Source organism: Fistularia commersonii, chromosome 1 (assembly GCF_037954325.1).
Source record: "Fistularia commersonii isolate RoL2024-O1a breed Wild chromosome 1, RoL_Fcom_v1.0, whole genome shotgun sequence".
Lineage (NCBI taxonomy): Eukaryota > Metazoa > Chordata > Actinopteri > Syngnathiformes > Fistulariidae > Fistularia > Fistularia commersonii.
In genome coordinates this window covers 5,164,951-5,190,825 of record NC_141284.1, presented here as the reverse complement: position 1 = coordinate 5,190,825, position 25,875 = coordinate 5,164,951, and the positions used below count along the sequence as shown (strand labels likewise).

The following is a 25,875-nucleotide window of genomic DNA, read 5'->3' as shown; positions in this document are numbered from 1 at the left end:
AACAATCCAGTCTTCATGTTGACTTTACCTTGTTATAATTTGAAGTAAAAATGATGGGATTCCAATTGAGTAATGACAAACCGAATAACAAAATAAATCATAAACATATTTACATTATTCTTAATTTTCCTTGTGTCCAAGGGAGTGGCGGCTGCGGTCGAAAGCAACCAATATCAGCAAACTGTACAAAATCTGATTTTTCATTTCTCTTTTAGCCAGACTTGAAATCCAGACCACAGCCTGGAGTTTCTTTCGGGGAGGGGGGGGGGGGGGCTGAAGGAGTCCAACCCCCCCCCCCCCCCTCCCAGAGCCTGAGAGAACAGCTAATCGGATTTGTTTTGGAAGGGTGTCGTGCCGGAGGGTTATGAAATGAATGGGTCACGGGATTGATATGCAGTCGGGGGAAGGAGGCGGCGGCGGTGGTGGGGAAGGTTGTTTTTAAGTTAATTTTCACTATATTTGGGTTCAAACATGGGGAAACTATCGTTATATAAAGTGGCTTGAATCTGGTTCGTGAGTAAGCCCGGGTATTTCTCACTGCCTTCTCTGATCAGGGTCTCCAACACAAAGTGTTGCATAACCGCAGATCTTCCCGCCACTTCACTTCAAATCATCTTTAGTTGAACCTCCTGCCCGTCATCCGGCGCCGCTGCGGAGCGATGGAGCCGCTTCGCTGGCAACACCGTCCATATCTGACACGCTCTGCCCAAAGCTGGGACCGGAGGGACGGCGTCGGCGTCTCGGGGAGAAAAACGTAATGCGGGGCGCTTGGTTTCCATGGCGACCCTGAGACTTAGCACAGGCAGTCTGGTGTGTGGAGGAGAGAGGCGGGGGTGGGACTCCATACCAGGCTGTTATGTAACAACTTGGAGGTCAATGGCACATATAAAGTAGAGTGGAGGGAGCCAGTTCTCAAAATGTGACTTTCTTTCTTTATTTTTTTTTCTTGAGCGTCACCCATCGTTACACCCACATCACCTGATACGTTTGATCAGACAACTCGTAGTATTCGAGCTCAAACCAGGAAGCGTGTGACCCGCAATTCAATCAGACGGCAAACTCAATAACGACTCCGGAATCACAGCAGAAAATGAAGTCCCATCCTTTTCCCGTCTCAGGTCTTTTCATATCACATGGTCCCTCGCTCGGAGCACCGGCTCTGTCGTTGTCGCTTTTGACGACACCCCCCCCCCCCCCCCCCCTCCAGCTACCGATATATGACCCTGAAGCTGGACGCCTCGGAAACTTGCACAGCTGTGAAAGCAACGTCGGCCCCCCCTTGACGCTGAACAGGCCAGAATGGACAAAGATCAGACCGCCGCCGATGGTGACAAACGTCATTGCTGTTAAAAAACAAACAGCACCTGACCGCCTCCTCTGGGGCGAATTCTCATGCTCGCCACGGCGCCACAGAGGAGCTCCTTCACCAAGGAGACCTGCCCCCGCCCCCTATCGCTGAAAGATCATGTTTGGCAGTTTTGCTAAGATGTGGCACAGAGGAGAGATCTGGCCAAGGTTGGGGGGGTGGGGTGTAGAATATGTTGCAAAAAACAGATGTTCCTCTGCCTGAGTTTGACAAAGTCCATCTGTTAGACCCCCCCAAACAACCATCACCACCTGAGCTAATTTATCCACACATTCCTGTTAGCTTTTCACCCAAGTGTCACGCTCCGCTTTCACCCTTTGCACATAATCTATAAAACTATAATAAATACAAAACATTGTGAAATGTAGACTAGTATGGGACACAAAAGGGGGCTGGCCTTTGGTTACCCCATCTTTGAATTCCCCCAACCTCCACCTCCCAGGGTCCGTAACCGAATCGGAGGTTTTGCCGTGTAACTGGCGCTCCAGCTGCTTTAATATTTTTAATGAAGATTAGGAACTGACCGATCCAAGGCCAGAACCACCACTTTGTTTACCTTAAGCACTTTGGCTATTCGGCACTGCTACATAAAAATACATTTACAGCGCAAGATATCGGGGTCAACCTGATTCTCCTCACCCCTTCATATCAATGACATCTACTGCATGGTCATGAGGGTGATATAAGGATATGGGAACGTTGAGCTGAGGGAAAAGGAGAGCTGTTTCCTGTGAAACCAACAAGAACTGCAGTTCGAACCGCTGAGATGGTTCTACTCCCTCAGAACAGGCCGGACTGACGTTTGACACACCTGCCACCCACAAGGGGCCGCGGAGATCCCGTGGCTTTGAATTAGCGCAAAACAAGCTGCGTGACACAGTTCAGCTCAGGCTAAATTCAAAGCCAGCACGAAGCACCAACCCGTCGCTGTCCCAAACAAGGGGGTTCTTTGTGCGCCTGCGACTGCGTGCATCCCATTAAGGTCGCCCATCCCGTCGCACATGCGGAGCAGCTGATCTGCTGATGAGAGACATGACGGGGGCGAGACGGGCAGGGCGACAAGGCCAGGGAATCAACCCGAGCAGGCTCACCCGGGCAACGTGATGTCCGCAGCAGGTCCCCAATTTTAAAAAGAAAGTCAATTATACAAGCCCTTTTCCAGACAACTGCAGCAATGATATTTTTACTTTTGATGCTGGGTAGAGAAGAATGCTGGCATTTTTGTCCAACTTTTTTTTTTTCGTCTCTGTGTTAGATAAGAAGTCTGAAACCAGAGTTCTTATCTATCTTTTTAAGGAGTTACGAGAGGCCAGCCACAGGGCTGTTCACTAAATATGGTCGCACATCAGAATTTCAACTGTCCAATTATTCATCTGCCACTCACTGATTTAAAGTCACAGAAAGTGGTTCATCATCGACTCCCACTTGCAGCCGACTCACATGCTGGGCATTGATGGGATTTGGCTAAACTAAAATGTGGCTACATTGCTAATACAGCTTGCACCGCTCTCCCATGTATGAAGTAAGAATCCGACCAGGAAATTAAACTTACTGTAATGTGTTTAATCCTTTAGTTCTGAGATCAGAAATTTCACCAAGATAAGCAGATGAATCATGTGACACACTGGAAAGGTATTCTGTAGTTGTTGCCAGCAGGAGGGCATCGACTGGCTGCTCTGAACGTCAACACACACAACCTCCGGTAACCACAGCATTTGTAGCATTATGGTGCTTCTTGTCTAGCAAAAGAAAACAACTTGCCAGCAGCTGTCTGTAGCGATGGCATTAGCAACAGCTAACCCGACTACCCGAGACAAGATCATGTGCCTCAGCACTGGATCATCTTCACGATTGCAGCCAAGACATTTGGTCAAAACAATGACTAAAACTTCTTCACTGGAAAAAAAAAAAAGGAGGGTTCCCTTATTTTTATCTTCTCTGGGACGGGGTTCACCCGTGACCTGCGTGGTTTCAGACAAACACAGCATTTTGTAAACAGGTCAGGCTGTAGTTCCACAGGAAGTTGTTTCAAGTTAACAAAAAAGGCCAGGGAAGCTTCACAACCCCGGGGGTTTTCACCACCCACGGGCACTGACGCGGGGAAGTCACGCCGGGGTTCCAGCTCGGTCAGGAACCCTTGGATTTGCCGTTTGTTTACAACACAGAAAGGACGGGGTGCACGGTAAGCCAAAACTGCAATCCGAGCCAAACACAAGAAGTTATAAACACTAGTGAGATGTTCACCTGTTTTTCTTCTCCCTGTTTGCGGGACTCAAACAGCCGGGACACTTCTTTCCTGGAAAAACTTTTTTTTATTTCTCCCTCCTCCCTCTTGTGTTGTTGTGCTTAAAGTACGGTGTCAAGTTACTGACTCACATCTGGGACAAAAAGTTCTCTTTATCTCCCTATTTCTTTTTTAAACGTTACACATAGCTGCTCATGCTGCTCAACTTGAGCTCACGCAACTCCATATAAATACCACTTCACTGTTAATAACATGCCTGAGCATTTTTTTTCTCCACATCTAACTATTTATAGTCTACAGCGCTCCAGCGTGCCGTACATCCAGCATTAAAACATGGGCAGCCTGCAGCAGTCGAGGTAAACAAGAGAGATTCAGCTCCAATTTTCTCTTGGAAGTTTATGTGAAAGAGTCAAACTGTAACCTCTTGCAATAAATTCAGCTGTCAGTTTTTATTTGTCCCCGCTTGCCCCTCCTCCTCCTGTTTCCCCCAACCTCGGACTGTGTTTTCTTAATATTTGCAAGCACCTCACGCCCGCTTTCTCTTTCCGCCGCTGCTGAGTCCGGCGTCCGCTTCTTTGTTCAAAACAAGACACCGGAGAGTAAAAGAGCAGATCCGATCCAGCAGAGATGTGTCCTGGGTTCTTGTTTTCTGCTTCGCTGCATCCCCCCCCTCTCAGACAATGAAACACAGACTTGACAAACATGCCTGTTGTTTTGATATTGTTAAGTTAAGACTTTCTGACTTTCTCCCTGGACCCTCTTGATGTGGTCCTGCCCCACCACCCTTTCACATCCGGCAGTTTACAACCCCCCTTCTCCTTGTCCCGACCCACCCCCCTGCAACTCCCAAGCCTCCAAGGCCATCTTTAGGAACCGTGAAGGCAACAACCCCCCGACCATTTGCCTGAGAGATAGTGGAAATTTACAAAGGTCACACAAGCGAGCGCTGGTCAAGCCCCAACAGAGTCTGATGTCACGTCAGAAGACATACCTCAGCACATTGTTTCTGGAGGGGAACGCTGCACTTGGGCACTGGTATACTGACAGCACACATGCACACGCAAAAAAAAAAACAACCTACAATTAGACTCCCCTTTCATTAACTGGTAAAAGTTACCATATATTAAGAGTCAAGTTTAGTATAACTGCAGGCTAAAGCTAAAAATACACAACTTTAAGAGAATCTACTCGCTCTGCAAAATCAGACCTGATTAGTTTCAAGAAGATAGAGAAGTAAAGGATGGAGAAGGTTTGTGACGATGAACATGCACCTCGCTTCAGATGCTCAGCGTGCAGCAGCTCGCCTCAGTCCTCAGCTGTGTTTAGTTTCAAAACAACCAAAAGAGCTGAGCCGGTGCTCTCAGACTTGATGACGTGATCTGACAATTAAAAACACATCCAAGCGCCATGTGGGTCCTGACGGCACAAACACAATAGCAAAGGCAAAAAATCTGATCAACGATTGGAAGCGCAAAGCATCAATCGGGCATTATTCAGGAACCTTGTAATTATTAGCACTGGCGCCTTGATGGGAATTTTTTTAATAAAGGTGATAAAGGTGCGTTCCTGCTCACCTGGGCAGGACGAGTCTTGCCTTCAACCGGCTTTACATGGATTTAGAAATGGAAAATATGACTCATAGGAAGAAAAGAATGAAAAATCCATAGTAAAAGTTGTTTACAAAAACTCAAAATCAAGACCCAAAAATATTGGGCCCAATCTGCAGATCGAATCGGGTGGAACAATGGAACACCTTTTACAAATACTAGGTTCAATATCACATTTAAGGCATTATTAAAGCCTTTCAGTAATACTATTATTAACACATAATTTATTCATTTATAATTGTGAGAGCAACTGCAAGTCTTTTATGCAGCTACTTGAGTTAAAGTGTCAGGAAACATTGTTAAAGTTACTGAACACTGTATTGGGCCATTATTATCAATAAAGTAAGGAAAAAAGTAGTTTTAGTCATGAGGTATACTAACAGTTGTCTTAGTTCTTGTCAGCAACACATTTCAACAATAATTTCAAAACTGACTTATGGTGACGTAATAAGCATCCTAAATAGGGGGTTGTCAGGACCACATCCCATGATGACGCTGTTCAAATTATGGTTTTTCTCCGTGTGATGCCATGACAACATGGGACTTATCTGACTAAATGAGATAAAAACATCCTCCGTCTGTGACTTCCCTCTACCGACATGTTTTTTTTTTTTTTTTTACCGCATCGCGGCAGCAGAATTCCTTCCGCTTTATTTGCGCGGGACATTCTGAAGAAGTTGTTAGTGGGTGGCACCAAAGTTGGAAGGAGGGGGGGCTCCATGCAAATATGGCCGGGACGGCAGAGCTGAGCTTCGGCCAACAGCACAGTGTGCGGATGAGTGTTTGCACGGATGATAAACATGGATCAGGACATCATCTATTTTAGAAGTGTCTCTCTACTTTTCAACACGGCCCGAGTACTTGAGTGCTCGTCTCTGGTACTTGTACTCTACTGAAGTACTTCAGCAAACTTTCATACTTAACAGTAACACGGGGAACTGCTGTGCGTTCTCTCGACTTAAGTAATTCATGTTTAAATTGCTATTTAAAGCAAGTAATTTGGTTGTGCGATTAACAAATAAATACATTTATTAATGTGCATTTGGTAGAGACAATACACATAATGCTTCTACCCTAATTATTGTTGATGCTTTCGACACTTCAGCAAGTACTGGTACAACATATGATCACGCTGAGATCAATGTGTGTTATGTGGGGATTATACCTGTGCTTGTTTATGTTCGCATGGCGAATATAGGCATGTTTTTGGTCTTACACTCTCACTCACATGCACACAGCGATGAAGAGCATGCTGCGTGGCAGAGCTGAATCCGGACTGCACAGCGCGGAACACCAGGGGTTAACAGAAGTTGCAGGTTATGCAACTAGATGTATAGCAAACCAAATCCAGCCATCTCTGCTGAAATTGAGTCCAAGTGGAAAATTCCAAGAACGGGAATGTTCTCAATTAAAGCGACCTACTCTTACATTGAATCCAAGGACCACCCCCCACCCACCCACCTCCTCCATGACTCCGCAACTTTTCCCAACAAAACACAAAAGCCTATATGAGTCGCCCAGGTCACTTTCCGGTAAAAAGTATCGACTTTTGATTGACAAACAAACATGAAATCTCAGTCCCAAAACTTCTTACGGGACGTTATTTACTTCATAACGTACGTACTTTATAACATAAATACGTTATTCTCATAAGGATAAAAAAGAAAAGAGTCCAACCTTTTCTGCATCGAGCTACTGCGAAACTGTAACCTCTGTATGCTCTTGTACGTATTCCATTAACTGCAATTTGACTGGGTTGAAAACAAACCTAGGCACTTATTATTGTGTGTGTGTACAGTTCTACTGTTCATATTACATTTATTATTGTACTTTATTAATCCCTTAAATTTTAAGGGATTAAAATACCTGCAATCTGAGTGGGTTGAAAACAAACGTAGACAAGCAATATGTATATATATGTGCAGTTCTACTGTTTATATTACATTTCTCTTGTACTTTATTTATCCCTTCTATTCTTCTATTCATTGAATTTTGCCTTTAACCCATCATGGATGAACCATGAGCAGTTGGCAGCCATCTAGTGGCCAAAGGGGGTGGAGGGTTAAGGGTTCGGTTTGTTGCTCAACAACACTTCAACACATTAGGAGGAGTAGGGAATCGAACCAGGAGCGCTCAGTTCCAAGGATGATTGCTAGACCCCTGCACATCGCTGTCCTTACTGGGCTCATTGTTGGTGTATGTTTTGTATGTTTAACACTTCCACTGGTAGGTTTAACACGGCCACAGGTCCTAAGCCTGCCTGTATTTAATAACTGATACTTCTCTTTGGATTTATAGCAAGTTGTGCAACACTCCAGTACCGCATTGGCATCCTTATATTATTATATGTATTATACTATATGTACATAGAACATATAATGTGTAATGTTAATAAGTTTTAATCAATAACCGATCATTTCTTTCCGCTAAGTGTGCTGGTTGTATTGATAGCAAACAGCAACAAGAGCATGTGAACAAATAGTACATCCAGAGCGAGGGCATCTGTTTGTTGGTCCCAAAAGGGGTCATGAGAGAAGGGAGGGGTCCACCACATACACATACACACACACACACACACACACACACACACACACACACACATACACACACACAGACGCGCAACCCCAGAGTTTTCAATCCTTGCCCAGGGGGCTCTCAGGGTGCCGCTTAGATTTCAGCTGCAGTCACTTATTCTGTAGACATTCGGAGAAACTCCAAAACATTGAATTGGTGGCTTTGAAAAATAAAAATAGGTACAGAGGAAGGTTAACGTGAGACTATACAAAGATTTTGTGGAAGCTTCTTTTTTTTTTCCACGGCTTCAAATGTCTCTGCCCCAAACCAACGCTGTTATACAACACATGCATTTACAGTGATATAAAGCCGAAAGGTTGCGTAACTGACTCTATTCACCCTATCCCCATTTAGCAATTAACTTAAAGGAGCTTCTTTTTTTCTCTTTTGAACGTGTATTTGTGCCAAGTGGCGCATTTTTGGGGGTAACAATGGGCCCATTGTTCAGAACTTCTAAAGGCTTGAACTTGGAAATTTACCAGAAGGGTGTGGGGGGAGCTGCTTGACCAGGTTTAGATCCTCAACTTTTTAAGGTGAATCTGAGTTTAGAGCAGCTTTGTGGCGGCAATTTTTTTGAGTGTTGGATTTCAGCCCGCTTTTTGGAAAGAAGAAAAAAAAACAACAGAGCTCATCTGGAGCGGGCCCAAACTCCCCATTTCATTAACAAATTAGTCTCACAAGGGGCATTCAATTACTTATGACAGGAATACTGTTAAATGATTGTCTTGGCATTTTAAGTGATATAAATAAAACATCGATAAAATAACTGTTACAACACGCCTGGCGTCTTTCATAGGCTGAGAAGAGACATAATCGGAAGGGAAAAAAAATCGATCCAAGCAGCCGCCGATAAGCAGTCGTCTAGTGACAAAAAAAATTAACAGTAGCTTAATTATCCAGCATGAAGAGGCGAAGGGACGCGGCGTTCCCTTCCCCCAGTAATCACTGTCAGATCCACTGTGCTGCAAACAGACCTCTAGACTCAATTGTGGTTAAGGTCCCAACTTAAAAAAAGAAATGCACACAAATGTCACCACACTTTTAACCCCCCCCACAACCCCCCCCCCCCCCCTTTTTTTTTTTTTTTGCAACGGTTAACATTCTGAGATTGTTTAGTTTAAAGACATATGTCCTCAATAAGTTTCATTCAAAGACAGGATTTCCTCCAGGGGTGTGTTTTTTTTTTTTGCGATGAGCTAGTGATTTTCCACAGTCTGAGGTTCAGGAATTCAAATTGGCGGGTCAGCAGCGACATCTTGAGGCCACAGGGGAGAAAGGCAAGTTGCGGCTGCAAACAGGGCCAGAGGTCACATCACCAGTCTGAAAGCCTTTTAGTGACGGCAAACAACATCAAACATCAAGCCCACTTACACATAAAGATAGAAATATGTAAGCAATACCCATATTTTTGATTCTATATTTCCATTTTCTTGTAAATATACTGTGTAAAAAATAAAGGGAACAATTAAGCAACACAACATAACTCCAAGTCAATCTCACCTCTGTGCTCACGTTGGAAGCAACACTGATTCATTTTGACTTGTTTAATGGACATTACATCAAAGTTAGATCAGCCTGTAGTGTGTTTTTCCACTTTAATGTTGAGTGTGACTCCAAATCCAGACCTCCATGGGTTAATACATTTGATTTTCATTGATAATTTTTGTGTGATTTTGTTGTCAGCCCATTCAACTATGTAAAGACCAACGTATTTAATAAGAATATTTCATTCATTCAGCTCTAGATGTGTTATTTCAGTGTTCCCTTTCTTTTTTTGAATAGTGTATATGAAGACAACAAATTTAGAAATTAACTGTTTTAATAATTTTTCAGGGTGTTCATTGACATTTTCAGGAAACTATTTCTTTAGTTTTCTTTACACCCTCTTTTTCAACATACTGATCTGAAATCACCTTTTATACATTATACCTATATCATCCATATTCCTTTCACCTGCTCCCATCAGGGGTTGCCATTGCGAATCATCTGCGTCACTCTAATCCTTTTCGCTTCATCCTTGTCTCTTTAAGGAGTCAACGTGTTGTAGTATGACAAAGTGTGAGCGACATAGAATAGATATTGGTAGTTAAGTAAAGACATAACACACTGTATATATGTTCCTGATGTTTCCCTTGACATTGCTTTTACTAAAAACATGACATTTTTTTGAAGAATTGTATGGGTTTTCATGTACCTTTCTGGGTTACTTACCTTTCCACAATATTAACCAATTTCTGTAAAATAATACTTTGGAATTCCCAGGTCATTCAGTACATTTTTTGTTAAACATGTATGTAGGTCATCTTGCCAGTGATTTCCTGCTTAGGTAAATATAATTGGAGCTTTGATTGTGCACTTTGTTAAAGAAAAGTGTTTCCATGTCATCTCTTGGAAGGGCAACATTAGAATTGGGTTTCTGTGGGGTGTAGACCAAATCTTATAATGGTAAAAACAAAAGTAATAGCAACCATAAAACAACAACAATAATAATACTGTCACAACCATTTCTTAATCAAGAAATACTGATATGAAGGGACACTTGAGATTTGGATGAAGTGGTACAAAGTACACAGAAGCTCTAAGTGAGATTACAAGATGAATTATTAGCTATGGCAGGCTGCTAACGCTCACTAATGTAACTGTAGCGCTTGTTTACAAATGTAAACTATGCTGGACATGTAGCGGTTAGCTAAAAACCCGAGGGGCCTATTAACCCAGAGAACGTTCCCTTCACTTCCGGTTTCACAAATAGGGGCAAATGAGGTGAAATTGTGATATAAGAGTTAAAAAAAAAGACATGTATATTAGATTCTATTTCGAAACTCATTAGGGTGAAATATCATATTTATATTATATTTATCACTGTGGAGCGAAGTTTAATCTTCCGGAACGCAAACAGCTGGGGTAACTCAAAACGTTAGCATTACCACAGTTGGCCGCTGTGAGGGGGCAGGCGGGCGAACTAGGGGCTTAAAACTCCCCGGTTTCACACCTCAACGGGGATTTAACGATTTAAGTGTCGTGTAACTTACAGGAGAGGCAACATGCGGGCGGCCGGTAACGTAAGACGACAGGAGGTAAGCCGAGACAGGTTATGACGACATCAGCGCTGTCGAGGGGGGAAGATGCTGCGGGGACTCAAGCAGCCGGCAAACAGCATCGAGCGTCTTCCGCGGAAGTAAAGTAGATCCGCGGCCACCGGCTGGACCCGAGGTAATAACCGTTTATTGTTATTACTGAACTCGAGTGATGATAAATTATTTTTATTTTATTTTTTCCCGTATGAACCAGGGTTCAGTAATATTACGACTGGAAAAACGGGAGCAATGTTATTAGTCAGCAACTCATTTTTTCTTCAAAAGTTTAATTTACCCATCTAAAACCCTGTTAAAGGCTCGAATAGTACTGTTAGTTTTATACAAGCTTTGACTTTGTGCAAACTCATTTTCTTAGAATGTCATTTTTGTCAAGCAAGTGATATTTTATGTGTTGTGTCATGACAGTCTAGCTTTAATTATCTCTGAAAAAAAAAACACAGGAGGAATAATAACAGCTAAAACTACCTGATGAGTAAATCTATGAATACACAAAAAAGTAAAGTGTTGTTTTTTACAGTTCTGGTAAAATATAATATATATAATACTGTAATGTAAACAGTATGGGGGGGGGGGGTACTGGATAGATTTTGGTAGACTTTGCATGAGAAATATTATTCTTTCCATTAATTTCTCAGGTTTTTACAAGCGGGACTTGTCTCAGGAAATCCTTAAACACCTTGAACCTCATGCCTATGATTCCATGCCCCTCCGGAAAGGTGACCATGGATAGAGTGGTCGCCGCAGGAAGCGCCAGAGAGCAGCCGGTCAGGCGTAGTCTCCGCAGGGGATATCCAGGGGCAAATATCTCAGGGAGCTCTCACGATGCGAAGACGGAAGACTCGTCCGATAGTATTTGCTCAGACGCCGACTCACTCGCACAAAACGCCAACAGCGGGATCCTCTATGTCAACCCTCAGACGCCAAACTGGTCTCTGGTGGAGAAGTTTGCAGAGCTTTCGCCAGGGGGGGAGACGGAACAAGATGAAGAAGACAGTCATGATGAAGGTTTGTCGTGCAGCTCTGGAAACACAGAGAACAATGTGTGCGGGCCTGATGGAGTGCGAGGAGTTGCGAGGAAGAAAAGCACCTCCTCAAAATGCATCGATACACCCGAGCAAAATGACACCAAGCTTAAGCTAAAGGAGCTAAACGTAACAGGCGGAGCAGGGAACCAGATGGACGTAAATAAACCACCCGACGAGAACCTGCCCAAAAAGAACCCCAAACTTTTCGCGACGATGAAAAAACGCGTCGGCGTGGATGTCGAGCAGCGGCCCTTCAAGTGCACGCGCTGCCACTGGGCGTTCAATAAGCTGTGCAACCTCCAGAGTCACATGCAGACGCACAGCGGCCTCAAGCCCTACGCCTGCGACACCTGCGGCAAGATGTACTCCCACCAGGGCACGCTGCAGCAGCACAAGCGTCTGCACACCGGAGAGAGACCCTACCGCTGCCCCTTCTGCGTCAAAACCTACATCTGGTCCTCAGATTACCGCAAGCACATCCGCACGCACACCGGAGAGAAGCCGTACAGCTGCGAAACCTGTGGGAAAGACTTCATCCGCTCCTCCGACCTACGGAAGCACGAGCGGAACATGCACACCAACGACAAACCCTTCCCCTGCCAGCATTGTGGTAAGACCTTCAACAAACCCCTCTCCTTGAAACGCCACGAGCGCAAGCACCTGGGCGCCAGGCCCTTCTCCTGCCCGGACTGCGGCAGGTCGTTCGCCCTGGCCAGCCGCATGGCCGAGCACCGCAAGATCCACGCAGGGGTGCGGCCGTACGTCTGCCCCGTGTGCTCCAAGTGTTTCTCGAAATCCTCCAACCTGGCCGAGCACCAGGCCATCCACACCGGCGCTCGGCCACACAAGTGCGGCGAGTGCGGCGTGGCGTTCGCCATGGCCTCGCGCCTGGTGCGTCACCGCTATGTGCACAGCAAAGAGCAGTTGCACAGCTGCAACGGGTGCAGCAAGAACTTCAGCCAGCGGGCCTCCCTGGAGCTGCACCAGGAGCAGGCCTGCGCTGGGAGGATATTTGTCTGCGTGGTGTGCAACAGGTCTTTCCAATGTGCCGCCAAGCTAGCGCAGCACACACTCAGCCACCGCGACGGCGACGGCAAGTGTGTTTAACTACGGCCGCCGTTTATTTTTTTCGAGCAACCTGATATCAAACAGTGGTGAGTATGTATGCCACAACAAGAAAGTTCCAGATTTGTGTAACTGTCAAGATGCTCCGACTTCCTCCCGCAGTCTAAAAACAGTCATTGAAAACTCTAAATTGTCCATAGGTGTGAATGAGAGGGTGTATGGTCGGATGTCTTTGATTGACACATTGCCAGTCAGGTCAAACCCCGCCTCTTCCCTATCGTCTGCAGTGATAGCACATCTGTAAGCCTTAAAGTCCAAAGTTTACCCTTGCACAGATCCAGACGGATTTCCTTCCGGAATGAACCTGATTGGTTCGGACGATTGTCACATGACCGACAAACTGGGCCGTTAATCCCGTTCCGACGGCAGAAAAAAAATGCCTGTGAAAGTACAAGCGAGCCTTTCATTGTACGGACGTCGAAGAGTCACTTCAAGGAAGGGGGATCCACTCGAGGTCAAAGATCAATGGTGTATTTATACCGCAACGTGTTTGTCATGGTTGCGCAGACACACTTAAACACACATGTGCGTTCCTGGTAGTATGGGGCCGGGTCAAGTGAACATGGTATAGGAGCTTCTTTCTGCTCTGCAGGGTCAGCAAGGGGTTTAAACTTAAAGGGTCACACGTAAATCACAGGGATAGCTTTAGAGACATCCGGCTATTCACTTTTTAACAGGGTCCTTGTCGTTTATGCGCTGTCAGTCTGACGGTTCTGTTGAATGACAGGATTGCTGCTTCTGATCCAGTGATCGACAAGGTTCTCCCTGCTTGCGATCTCCATGTTCTCCTGTCTGGATTCTCCATCCTCCTCCCACAGTCAGTGAGGGTTACTGAAAATCCTCTATATGATTGACAGTTGACATGTGAAGTTTATGCCCTGCCTCTCACCCCTGTGACAGCTGGGGTCGTATGCGCCTCCTCACACGCCTGTGAAAGTGATATATATATTATAAATGAATGCATGAATGTACAAACACATAGTTAGGTTTTATTCATGATATTTAAAGAATGTTTAAATGAAACATGGATTTTTGAATGTGTCTGTCAGACTGTTTCCTATCCTGTATTGTTATACCCTCCATCAGCTCTCCGACCGAACAAGAAACTGCCGAACTCACGTCTTAACTTGTTTCATATGCCAATAAATGCACGTGACGTTTACTAGATTTGTGTCCCAGTTGTTTTTCGTCATCGAACAGACATCGGAGTCGACGGTTCAAAGATGAGGATTCCAACGATCAAGCGGTTATGATTAGAGGAGTAGTGAAGAGGTGAGATCCTGACAATCTGTCATTGTCTTAGACAGGAGGCGAAGCGAGGAAGATGAAAGAAAGCCGTCAGGAACGATTCAGAAATTAATACAGATTAATGTCAAACCAGGGCTCTGCCCCCTGTCAATCATCCATCACCCTCAACTGGACGGACTGATCATCTACACGATACAGTTGTCAATCAAAAATCTAGGTCAGAGCCCTTCAGCCCGAGCCGGGAATACAGCATTTTCACCAGACCGGGAGCTGCGTCAGAACCTCCGGCACCGTGATGGCGAGATCTGAACCGGAGGCCGCCGGGCCCCATTTGTGTGTGCGGAGCCCCGGCCGACGTCTGCTAATACTATCAACCTGTCATGATATGTTCAGTGACGCGTAACTAACAGTGACATGGAAACGTCCCGGAGTCGACAGAAAACACGGAGCTAACCAGGCTCGAAACCCATCCCAGAATATCCCATTCCTTTTTTTTTAAACCACCTGGCACGACAGGATACATGTCCTTGATATATGTCACTTGAACTGCGGTGTGGGAGGATGTAGTCCAAGAAAACGGGCCCGGGGGCCAGGTGGGGTCAACTTCTTGCGTTATATAGCAAAAACTAAATTTGTGTCTTTGTGTTTTGTTTTTTCCTTTAACCAAAACTGATTTCATACAACGACATCTGAAAAGAAAACCATCTGGAGATTTTAAGGACATCAAGCCAATTAAAAGTGTCCTGCCTTGATTTATCCAATTTAAATGTGTTGAGGCTCTGAAATGTGTTTGGCATGCAGCCACCCGGCTTGTATCCTGGACGGCGAGTGTGTGCGTGTGTGTGTGTGTGTGTGCGTGTGTGTCGGGGCCTCTCTCACTTGGCTCCTGCAGACTAATGGTAAAAGGAGCCAGCACCTGCCATGTTGACACTCACTCCACTCTGGAGCGAAAAGCCCAGTTTGGAATCCACAGCCACGATGCCTTTACCCTGTAAGCGTCTTTAATTGATACATGTAACTGATACGCACCTGCGGCAAAAAATACCGCCGCAGAGTATACCGCAGCAGTGTTGACAGGAGCATGGCAAACGCACCACTGGAGGGAAAATATGTAGTAAAAACATTAGCTGCATAGCTTGTTCACAAAAAAAACATTTATTGAATTCTGTGTGTCCTATGTACATCTCAGGCTAGTGTCCAAGCTTAGCCTTTAACATAGCATCATATACAGGGGCTATTAATAAGCTCCTTACCCAGCAGCTAGCATTGCAAATACCATCATCACGTAAACAGTTGGATCCAGTGAGGGTCCACCGGCTGGGGGTCCTGTTGCAAGGAGGGTCGGCTGTTGACCCCCCTGGGTCCCGCCCCAGCTATGTGGTATCATCCATCTCTGCAGCATCAGCACACATACCACACTTATCATATAGTATATCTTTCGATCAGATTGGGAAAAAATCAGTTGTAAGACTTGAGGTATAACCAATTAACTGGATTAAGGGTCAAATTTAATCCAGTTTTTAGAGATAATATGAAGTGTGAGGCTTAAATCTTAGGATATAGGACACAATTAGGGTATATCACTGTGTTTATAGGGAGTCTCAAATGTTCTCTAAATTAATCTTCGGTGACTAAAATGCTATAGTACATAGCATTAATGCTAGCTGTATCGGGGAATGCTGGTGCATTCACGTTTAACTGACGACACTAAGTGGTTTTACCTCGAGATTTCTCTTTGCAGGTCTTTTCCTATGTTAATATTCCATGCTATTTGCTGGTGGTGTGAGAGACACATGGAAAATATTGAAAAGTAACTAAAATGGCAGGACAATCGTCTGAAAAGGTGGTATTCCCGCATCCAGTGCTCTGTCTGTGCAGCCATCTAGCCTTGGCCTTGCTAGTAATTAATTAAAAAACAATAAATAAAAATCACACTAGGGTCTTTTAGTTGTAATCGCTGTCTGTTTCATTTTTCTTTTTCTTTCCCAAATCAACTTCCTGTTCTGCAGACTAACTCTTAAAAACTTGAAACAAAAAAAACTCACCTGGATGCAAACAACCTGAAAACGGTTGTCATTTAACAAAACGCGTCAGGAGACAAATGAGGAAAAAAAAAAAAATGGAGATTATTTTCTGCACCTGTGTCACTGACTGGATTTTACCCTGAATTTTCTAACAGACCGAACATTTACGGCCATCAGCTTCAGGACCAGTTTGTTGTCATGACAACTTATAGGCTGTTTCACACACACCCTCAGAGCAGCCGGTAGCAGCTGAGAAGAGAAGTGAGGCAGTGCATTCTGGGAATGATCTGCGAAGGAAACGATCGGGAGGCAGGAAAACGAACGCACCAAACTGACAGAAACGTTGAAAACATGTAATTAATTGAATGTGAAACGACAAGCAAGCTGGAAGTAAAAAGTTTAAAATGTCATCATTATCAAGCAGCATATATTGAAATATTAAAATATTTTATACTCTTCTTTATGTACTTCTTATACTTTTTTCAGTTGACGACAAACCTGACTATTTTTCAGGTGAGTTCTGCGGCGCGGTTGTAATAACACTCTCGTTCCAGGCCAGATTTTTTCCGCTGGCGCTGGACTTGCGTCAGCCCGGTCTCAAATGCAAGTTATTATAATTTAAGATATCACACCCCACCCACACCCCCATCCCGCCGCACTTCCTGCAGCCGACAGCAAATTTGCCATTAAGGTGGTGGCAGTGTGAGTTACGGCAGCCGGTTTGCGTGCCAGCATATTTCTTTAGCGCAGCGGGGGACTCGGAAAAGGGCACCCTTAAAAATAAATGTTTGCACTATGAGTGTGGAAGACTTTATCTTCATCTCCTCCCAGGTAGGGCGACGTTCTCCGGTAATCTACGAAACCGGCGGTGTCTTCTCATTTCCGCTTAGGGCTGCTTATTTGTTTCATTTTCCTGCTCGAGACACAAAATAAGACAAAATAAGTCACTGCTGTGAAGTCTTTTGAAATTAAATAAAAAAAAATGCACATGACTTCACCTGTGATGGAGGCTGATGGTACGGTCCAGATTCTCAGCCAAGCTGCTGGCCTTTATAAAAGAAATAATCATACGTAAGTATTTAAAATATATGTGTATGTATGTATATAAATAGAAGGAGGTAGGGAGAATAAATCACACATTTTGACATTTTTAGTCATCTAATATAACAGCTGACGAAACACTGTAAATGAAAAATATGTTTGCTGTGTAACACGATGTGCAGGAGACACTGCGGTGGTGTCCGAATGTCATAAAACGACACAGCAGGGGTCGGAGGTCAGCGGGGGAAGCCCACTGGTTGCAAAGGGACCCGAGCAAGTGAAACCCCATAACTTGCCTGCTTTCCTTGAATAGGGGTTGATCCCCGTCTGCGGAGGGGGCTGGGACGGTACGGCGGCGGGAGAAACCATGCCAGGTGGTGGAGGAGGGCAGGGGCCAGGAGCCGGCGGAGGGATCTCCAGAGAAAAAAAGACAGCGTGTCATCAAACGGTGAGATTATGAGCGATTAGAGCTGAACCGCCTGCCCCTCACTGTGTGAGCCGGAACCTCCTGCTCGGTTGGAGCGTCTCTGGGTTTTGAGGTGAACCATCCACCAAACCATCTGGCCCGGGCGCTCTGATTCTGTGAGAAAGACGGAGGGATGTCAAACCCGTCCACCCAAATCTGAAGCTAACAGCTAAAAGCTAACCACAAACACCAGGTTACAGTTTCACTTTTCATTCTCTAGCACGGCATGACCTCCGAATTAAGATTTGTGGGTCAAAGGTCACGGGCTGTGTGACCCCTTGCATCGCGCGTGGAAGCGATTGCCACTCACCGCGGCGCCTCCTGTGGACAACAGAAAACAAGATGTTACCCAGGGGGCGCAATAAATGTTAATATATATTAGGAGGAGACGGGTCACTGACCGCCTGCCGCTGCAGTTGGGGGGGCCGGTGGACCTGGCGGGGCCACGCCGACCTCGGCGCCATCCAAGTTATGATAACTGAAGGCTTGGCTCAGGGCCCCTGTGGGCGCTTGGGGAGTGCAGGGACCCATTACTGGCAGGGGTGGACTGGCCCCGGGCCTGGAAGGAGGCAGCACGGGGGGGAGAGAAGGAGTGAAACAAGATTCAGACACCAAGAGGGCGGGGTGGGGGGGGGGGGCAAGCCCGTCACCGTACGATCTGTGTACCATTCCCGTGCTGTTCCGCTGTCCCACGCCAACGCCGACATCTCCGCCGTTTTCTCCTGAAGGCGCCGAAGAGGTGCGGGCTCCTCCTCGCCTCCAGTGTAGTAAAAGAGCTCCGGTTCAGGGCTCCTGAGATCGCACCCGATTTCGTCCACACCACGTCCTGCAACGGCGGGAAGATGGAGACAGAGATCAGCGCTCGTAGCTCCGGACTGGATTGGGTAGGGGAGGAAACCAAGATCTACCGAAGAGTGTGTTGCTGTGGTTAAGGGCAGGCGGTGGTTCTTCGGGAGGCGGTTGGAGGGCTGCAGCGTAGGCGGGACCCTCCACCTGCAGTGGGAGATGATAAATAACACGCTTGGACATTTAAAACAAATAAATGTAGTTATAGGAGTTGTAGGAGACATTTTTTGAATATATATACATTATTTGATAATAGTAATTTAAAAAATGTAAAAATGAATGAATATACATATTATGATATATATTAATTTATTTTAATATGATAATTATATATATATATATATATAAAATCATTCGTCCTTCACAACAAAAAGGAAAAATGGCCTCTAGAAGTCAGAAATATATAAATATATAATGTGATCTCTCTCTCTCTCTGTTTATATATATATATATATATATATATATCATGTGTGTGTGTATGTGTGTGTGTGTGTGCACGCATATACGTACATATACGTCTATATACTTATATATACGTATATACATGTATATTTACGTACACACACACACAATCAAAAATATGTATGGTTGAAAATGGAAAAAAATGTTTACTTGTGGTAATACAACTACTATATAAGCCATTTTAAATATTAGACATATGTCAATGTGTTATAACTACAAATTTTATGTATTTATAAATCTGGCTTGCGCAGTTAGCGAGGTCGAATCCTCCAGTGCTAAATTCACACATGGTGGAAGAGTCTGCGACCTGGATAAAATATCCGGTAATGAATAACTCGTGGCAGGGAGAAGGGGGTAAACATAATAAACACCCAACAGGTGATTACATTTTGATAACCTGTTACCGTGGTGACTTTGTCAGCAACCATTTTGTTAAATAACTCACAGTGTTCTGATGTGTTTTATCTTAAGAATTGTAAAATTTTGTGCAGATGTATATATTAATACATTCAGCATATCACATTCGTCAATCATCTAGAGGTCAAGCATTCACACCTGCGGATAATTTAGGGTCTTCAGTGAATCCAAATGACGGTGGGAAAACATCAAAATTGTTTTGAAAAATAAGTTTGCCCACAAACAATTACACTGTGTCAATGGAGCTAAAAGCTATGTAATGCTAGTCAAACTGCAAGCTAGCAACACTAGCAGGTGGTCTTAGCATTTCAACGCTCTAGAAAATAAAATCAGAAACTGAAACCTTTTTTTGGAGGAGAACGTGCTCACCACCTCTACCATCATTTAAAATGCAAAGAGGTCTATTTAAGGAACATCTCCATGTTCTCCTGCCTGGTTTCTCTCAAGGTCCTCTGTCTTCATCGTAGAATCAAAAAACTAAATTGTCTGGAGGTGCGAATGGTTGCGTGTCTGAATGATTGACAGCTTGAAGCCTCCAAGGATAGACTGAATGCACAACGACCCCTGCCACGCATCTTGCTTCCGCTCACACAGAAACATGCAAATCCGCTTTCATTGTGAAAACCAGACAGGAGGGAACGCTTCGGCCCCGGGACGCCGTCTGACCCTGACCTGCAGGGAGCAAAGCCTGGAGCGCAGCTGCGTCAGCCAAGCAGGTTCCCGCTCAACGCCGCCGAGGCCCATCTCGCCAAGCTGGCCCTCGGTATGTCTCAGCCTTTCCGCCAGCTGGAAGAAAACAGCAAACATGCGTTGCATCAACGCCACAGCACGCGTCTCAGTAACGGCGTGCTGCGCGCATGTCGGTTACCTTGACGACCTCCCCGGTCAGCATGGCGGAGGGCTCGGGCTCCCTGACGAGGGCACGGCCCACCACCTCCAGGTAGTGGAAGGCCTGCGACGCCAGGCCGCAGTCGAGCAGGCGGCTAGCATAGAGGAACTTATAGGCCTGAACACACACACACGCACACACACACACACAAAATCAGCCACTTATTTATGATTCCCCGGATCCGAGTCAGGGGGTCGACACCCACCTGGAAAGTCGGTATGGCGGAACATCTGCCGCCTAGAGCCTGGCAGTACTCGTACAGCTCGGTGCACCGGATGGCGAGGTTGGTGGCGAAATGGCGAAAGGGCCCCCTGGTGGACAGACGGGGGAATCACACAGGAGCAGAGCATTTGTAATACTGAACCCCAAGAAATGCAGTGAAATGTAAAGGAGGACCACAACAAACGAAAGAACATCGTCGTACCGTTTGTTGCTGGTGTTTCGGAGAAACTCCGAGGGGTGTTCAACTAACACCATATACTGGTAGATTTGAAACCCCAAAACATCCTGAGACAGAAAACTGGTGCACCCCAGGATGAAACACCCAGGCATGACATGGAAAAATGGTGTATGCAGTCACTTGCACTGAGAATTGTGACGACGTCTACACTGGAGAGACCAAACAACCTCCGCCCAAACAGATGGCCCAATGTTCATATTCTGGCCGGAGAAGGCAGTTGGTTCGAGAGGAGTCGAAGAAGCCATCTTTCTCAAAACAGAAAAACCATCCCCGAACAAAGGAGCCTCGCTCACAACCTTTCAAAACCAAAAAATTCCATACTTGGATCAATACCAAGACAGATTTGCACGCTTGGACCGAGACCTTCTGCACCCTCCAAACAACCAGGAAAGATTCACCAACAGCCCACAGGCAACTCCCACATGAGCCCCAGTTCATGCGATCCAACAGGCTTCACTGCGTTGTTTAGCTTTACCTTTACACATTCCAATCCAGGTTATCCCACAAAAGTTGCTCTTTTGTCCCAACGAACGACATTTCCATTAGTATAACAACCCCTTAGACCAGCGGTCGGGAACCTATGGCTCTTCCGGTGACGGCGTATGGCTCCCAGACAATTTTGAGTTGAAAAAAAAATCAGTTTGGAACTGATTTCAAAATATTTGTGATATTTCTTCGTAATACCGTGTCATTTTTAAAGTAAACGGAAATTAGTTTTGAAGGTAAATTTCACAGGTCACCCGTCGGTCGGGTCGGGTCGGGAACCAATGGCTTCCAAGCACGTCCGGGCCATTATAAAGTTGAAGATATTAATTTTATCAGATAGCCAACTAGTTTATCCGCTTCAACCCTTGTAAAAGACAATGATTACCGTGCATTCCAGGCGGCGTGAATAGAGGAATTTGCATTTGGATCTGCTGTATGTCTAGTGGGCAATGATAAAATTGCATCGATGAAACGGTCAAATATAAAGCGGCACTTGGAACAAATCCATGCAGCACCAGAGGTCGGATTAAAAGTAAGACATTTTTAGTTTAGTATACGTTAAAATTACTATATGGCTCTCAATTATTTAGAAATATTTGGCTTTTATGGCTCTGCCGTTCAAAAAGGTTCCTGACCCCTGCCTTAGACCAAGTTTCTGCCAATCAATACTTACATTTACATAACGAGACACCATAACCAAAACGTGCCCAAAACCCTGACAGTTATATTTAGAAACTCCCCACAGCTCATTAGAACTAAAGAAGCCTCTCGAATCAGGAGTGAGATATCATTAAGTGAAGAAGTTCAAGTCCAGTTGCCACGACAAAAAGATTTCAACAAGAATGTGTAGGCCAGTATGCACTGGTTCAGAGGCCTCACTGTTGCTACCAAGTGGCTGCAGCTAAAAATGCAGATAAGGATTTTACTACCTTGATACTTGTCATGTCAACAGAGCCCTGCAAAATTATTTCAAAAAGTAAAATGATAAAGAAGAAATACATGAAAACCTGGCTAACATTTTTTATTGAGTGTTAAATAATATAACTTTATCTATTTTGTTTTTATGTTATGTGTTTGTTATTATTTTTTTTAAAATAACGATTGTGATGAAATAATGACAGCTGAGACAGGCATGAGCAGGATAAGGAGCAGATAATGGATGGAATAATGATTACAACTAATAAAAATTAAGGTTTAATCAGGAAATGAGTCACGTAAAGACGTGCAAAAACGTTACTACGGCAACGATGTTGTGATAGAAACCTCCGTTTGACGTCAGGGGCGGCGGGCTGGCGGGCTGGCTCACCTGTGGCTGCTCCCCAGAAGCACCACCCTGGCCTCCCTCTGGGTGAAGGCTCCCAGTGGAGCGCTGGCTGTCAGGTAGCAGATATGGGCGGCGTGCAGAAGGCCCCTGGATGCTGGAGGAGAGGCGAGAAGGTGAGATTGCGGGATCATGTGACTTCCCGGCGTCACCGCCAACTCACCCAGTGTGTCTCCCATGGTGACGATGGCCTTCTGGCGCACGGAGGACTCCCCCGTCTCGTTGGCGAGGATCACTGCCAGGTGGGGCCGCCAGTCGCCCCACTTCTCGTGGCCCCAGCACTGGGAGCGCGACAGCACAGCTCTGATTAGACGAACAGACTCTGTGAAGCATCTTCGGACCGAAACGGTGACAAGGGGGTGTTACCGTGGCGACGGCCGGGATCCTGCCGGACAGCAGCTGGAAGAGCGTCTGGAGGGGGTCGCTGGCTGCCAGCTGGCCGGTAAACCTGCGAACAAAGATTGTCGGATTCTCGACCAATCACATCTGACACTTGGACAGGAGGCGGGGCTTAACCTGGATGGGTCACCTGTCAATCACAGACATCCAACATTCTCACTTACGGAAAACTTTGTCTTCGGTGGCCCTGCTGACCGGGAATGCCGTTATTAAGCGTGTATTGCCCTGAACACTGAACAACCTGCTTTTAAAAATTATGGATAATTACTTTTTTTTGTCCCAATCCGACAAAATAAAAACCCCAGAGACCCCTGACGACCCCACTGTCACAGGAAGCGTAAGCGCAAAATTACTGAGATTAATAAAATAAAATTAATAATAATAATAATGTTTGTCGTTCTTCATATTATAATAATTACTATTATCACAATTAATATCAGTGTCAGTTGTGAAATCATATCTCTCTCATTGAAGATATCTGAAATGGCCTGGAAAAGTATAATCTTTGACTTGCGTCATAAGAAATCTCACTGGAATGCAGTGGCAGAATATTTCACTTTACAATCATATAAAGGGATTATAATCAGGGAATATTATACTAAGTGTTTCGCTCAAATTACATAAAGTTAAGGGATTTTTTTTCGAATTGAGGGGATACGTCTCACCTGTTCAGCACCGTAGTGTACGACCTGTTGTCCATCTTGCTGGCGAGGAATAGGGCGTGGCCCCAGAGGGCGCCGCTCATGGCCGACTCCAGGGCCTCCTGGGATCCGAGGACCAGGGTTAGAGGAAGAAAAACAAAACTCTTCACAACGCCCTGGAACAAATTCACATTTAGCTAGCGGATTCGGTGAAATTTTTTTGCAGGTGTGAATGATTGGCTGTCTCTACATGATTGACGGCTGACCTTCCCCGGTTAAGCCCCGCCCCTCTTGACCTAACGCCAGCTGGGATTGGCTCCAGCCCCACAAACCTGTGCAGCAGATTCTGATCCTAAATTAAATGCTGTCAGACACCCCTACCCGGGCCTCCTAAATACAGTTGGGGAAGATGACATGACTAGGGGGCAGCACCGACCTTCTTCCTCCCGGCCAGCAGCAGCTGAGTGTATTCCTTCAGGGATTTTGCCGCCGCCTCAGGGTCCACGGCGCCGCCGCCCCCTGTGAGCAGGTCTCCCCCGGGGCAGGGCGGCGCTTCAGCGGTCTCGCCCTCGCTGAAGTCGATGAGCGCGCCTGCTTTGGCCTCCCAGTCGAGACGGGACCCCTGCATCAGCAGCTCGGCGATATCGGAGCCGACTATTTGCTGGAAGCAGGACCGGACCATTCGGAAAAAAAATTGATTGACAGCCACGCTGGTATCAAAATAATTGGAAAATTGGTTGGTTTCAGCACTGAACTGTCCAGAAACTTCTGCTCCTACTCGCTACATTCAAAATAAATACATTTATACATTTCAGTTTTTAATGGTAAATCTCCACATCCTCTCACCTCAGTACCAATAGATTGTATGTGAATGTGCATGCACTTAATATTTTGTTCATTGTGCACTGTACTGTTAATGTGCACTTTATTATTATTTTGTAAATTTCATGTCACCGCGCGATAGTGAGAAACGTCTCCTCGATTCTTTTATAAGATTAGTACATGTGGAGAAATTGATAATAAAGCAGACTTTGTCTTTGACTTCAGCTGAATGGGAATAAAAAGGAGTCAAAAGCTTTAATCTTCAGTCCTATTTTGTCCTTTCTGAATAAACTAATCTAGAGAATTCGATTAAGATTTAGAGTTATAAACCTTGAGTTTAGTTTTGTTAATCTGCTGTCGGGGATTAAACAAACCTTTTTCCGCGCTTTTAAATCTCTTTCACATCTGTTTTGATGTACTTCCTCAGATTTTTTTAACTCCCTTATTTAATTTCCTGCTTCTTTTCTGCAATTTTAGATTTAAAATTGACCACACATTATTTTGTCAATATCCAGTTTTATCACCAGTGTAAGGCCGTCTCCATTTTGATTCTTTTTTTTTTTTTTTTAATTTGAAGCATTTTTGTAGAACTAAACGATTATGATTTTCCTTTGGCCCTCTCACCCCGTTCTGCCTGCAGATCAGTACCAACAGTTTCCACAAAAGGGCAGCAGAGCTCCGGTCAGGCAGGCGGGGGTCCCGCAGGCAGCAGGCCGCCTTCTGCTGGGCGAACTCCAGGACGTCCACCTTGTGCAGGTCCTCCCTGGAGGTCAGTCAGAACCGGATTATTTTTATTTGTTTCTCATAAATATGAGATGACATCTTCTGATTTTATTTTCAAATACCCAGTGAGAGGCCCCGGGAAGCTCCTCATCTCCTGCTGCTCTTGCGTCTCACTCAGGATCACCTGTCGGAGGAAACGCACACCTCCCTCAAACGCCATTTCTATTCTAAAGAACCGCTGTCTAAAGAATTGATGTTGTTTGTTTTATAACACGGAAGATGTATTTGCTCATAGAATCACAGGGGATAAAATGGCCTATAAATAAATGAGCAATAAGCAATAAATACATAAAAACAAACAAAAAAATCCAAGAAATCGTGTAACAACTACAATAAAAGTAAATGTTACATATTTAAATCGTAATGACCACATTGAAGTCTGTTTAAAAGACATCAGTCAACTGAAAAGAGATATTATTTTTTTAAACTGAGAAAGTCCACTTTTATACTAGACAAATAACGGGAAAATCTCAATCATTGAATTATATCATAAGATAACTATTAAAACGTATCTTCATTTTTTATTTCTA

General features: G+C 45.0%; 2 protein-coding genes and 1 long non-coding RNA gene across 3 annotated transcripts; 1 reads left to right on the top strand and 2 right to left on the bottom strand.

Moving 5' to 3' along the window:
• The first annotated feature begins 10,855 nt into the window (after positions 1–10,855).
• Positions 10,856–14,177, top strand: znf648 (zinc finger protein 648). The gene is made up of 2 exons (XM_086145003.1): positions 10,856–11,005; positions 11,526–14,177. Exon 2 carries the CDS (start codon positions 11,577–11,579, stop codon positions 13,020–13,022), a length of 1,446 nt encoding a protein of 481 aa, XP_086001129.1. The 5' UTR covers positions 10,856–11,005; positions 11,526–11,576; the 3' UTR covers positions 13,023–14,177.
• Positions 14,178–15,447: 1,270 nt separating this feature from the next.
• LOC147237205 (uncharacterized) lies at positions 15,448–18,085 on the bottom strand. Its single transcript, XR_015106043.1, has 4 exons — positions 17,844–18,085; positions 17,650–17,767; positions 17,311–17,360; positions 15,448–17,225 (listed from the first exon to the last, which is right to left on the bottom strand). It is a non-coding gene; the product is annotated as an uncharacterized LOC147237205 (long non-coding RNA).
• Positions 18,086–18,212: 127 nt separating this feature from the next.
• On the bottom strand, positions 18,213–25,505 carry sec16b (SEC16 homolog B, endoplasmic reticulum export factor). Its single transcript, XM_086166483.1, has 13 exons — positions 25,408–25,505; positions 25,187–25,325; positions 24,177–24,401; positions 23,765–23,862; positions 23,067–23,148; positions 22,864–22,981; positions 22,686–22,797; positions 20,639–20,744; positions 20,413–20,550; positions 20,217–20,330; positions 18,728–18,812; positions 18,486–18,645; positions 18,213–18,378 (listed from the first exon to the last, which is right to left on the bottom strand). Exons 1-13 carry the CDS (start codon positions 25,503–25,505, stop codon positions 18,213–18,215), a joined length of 1,641 nt encoding a protein of 546 aa, XP_086022609.1.
• Between the last annotated feature and the right edge of the window lie 370 nt (positions 25,506–25,875).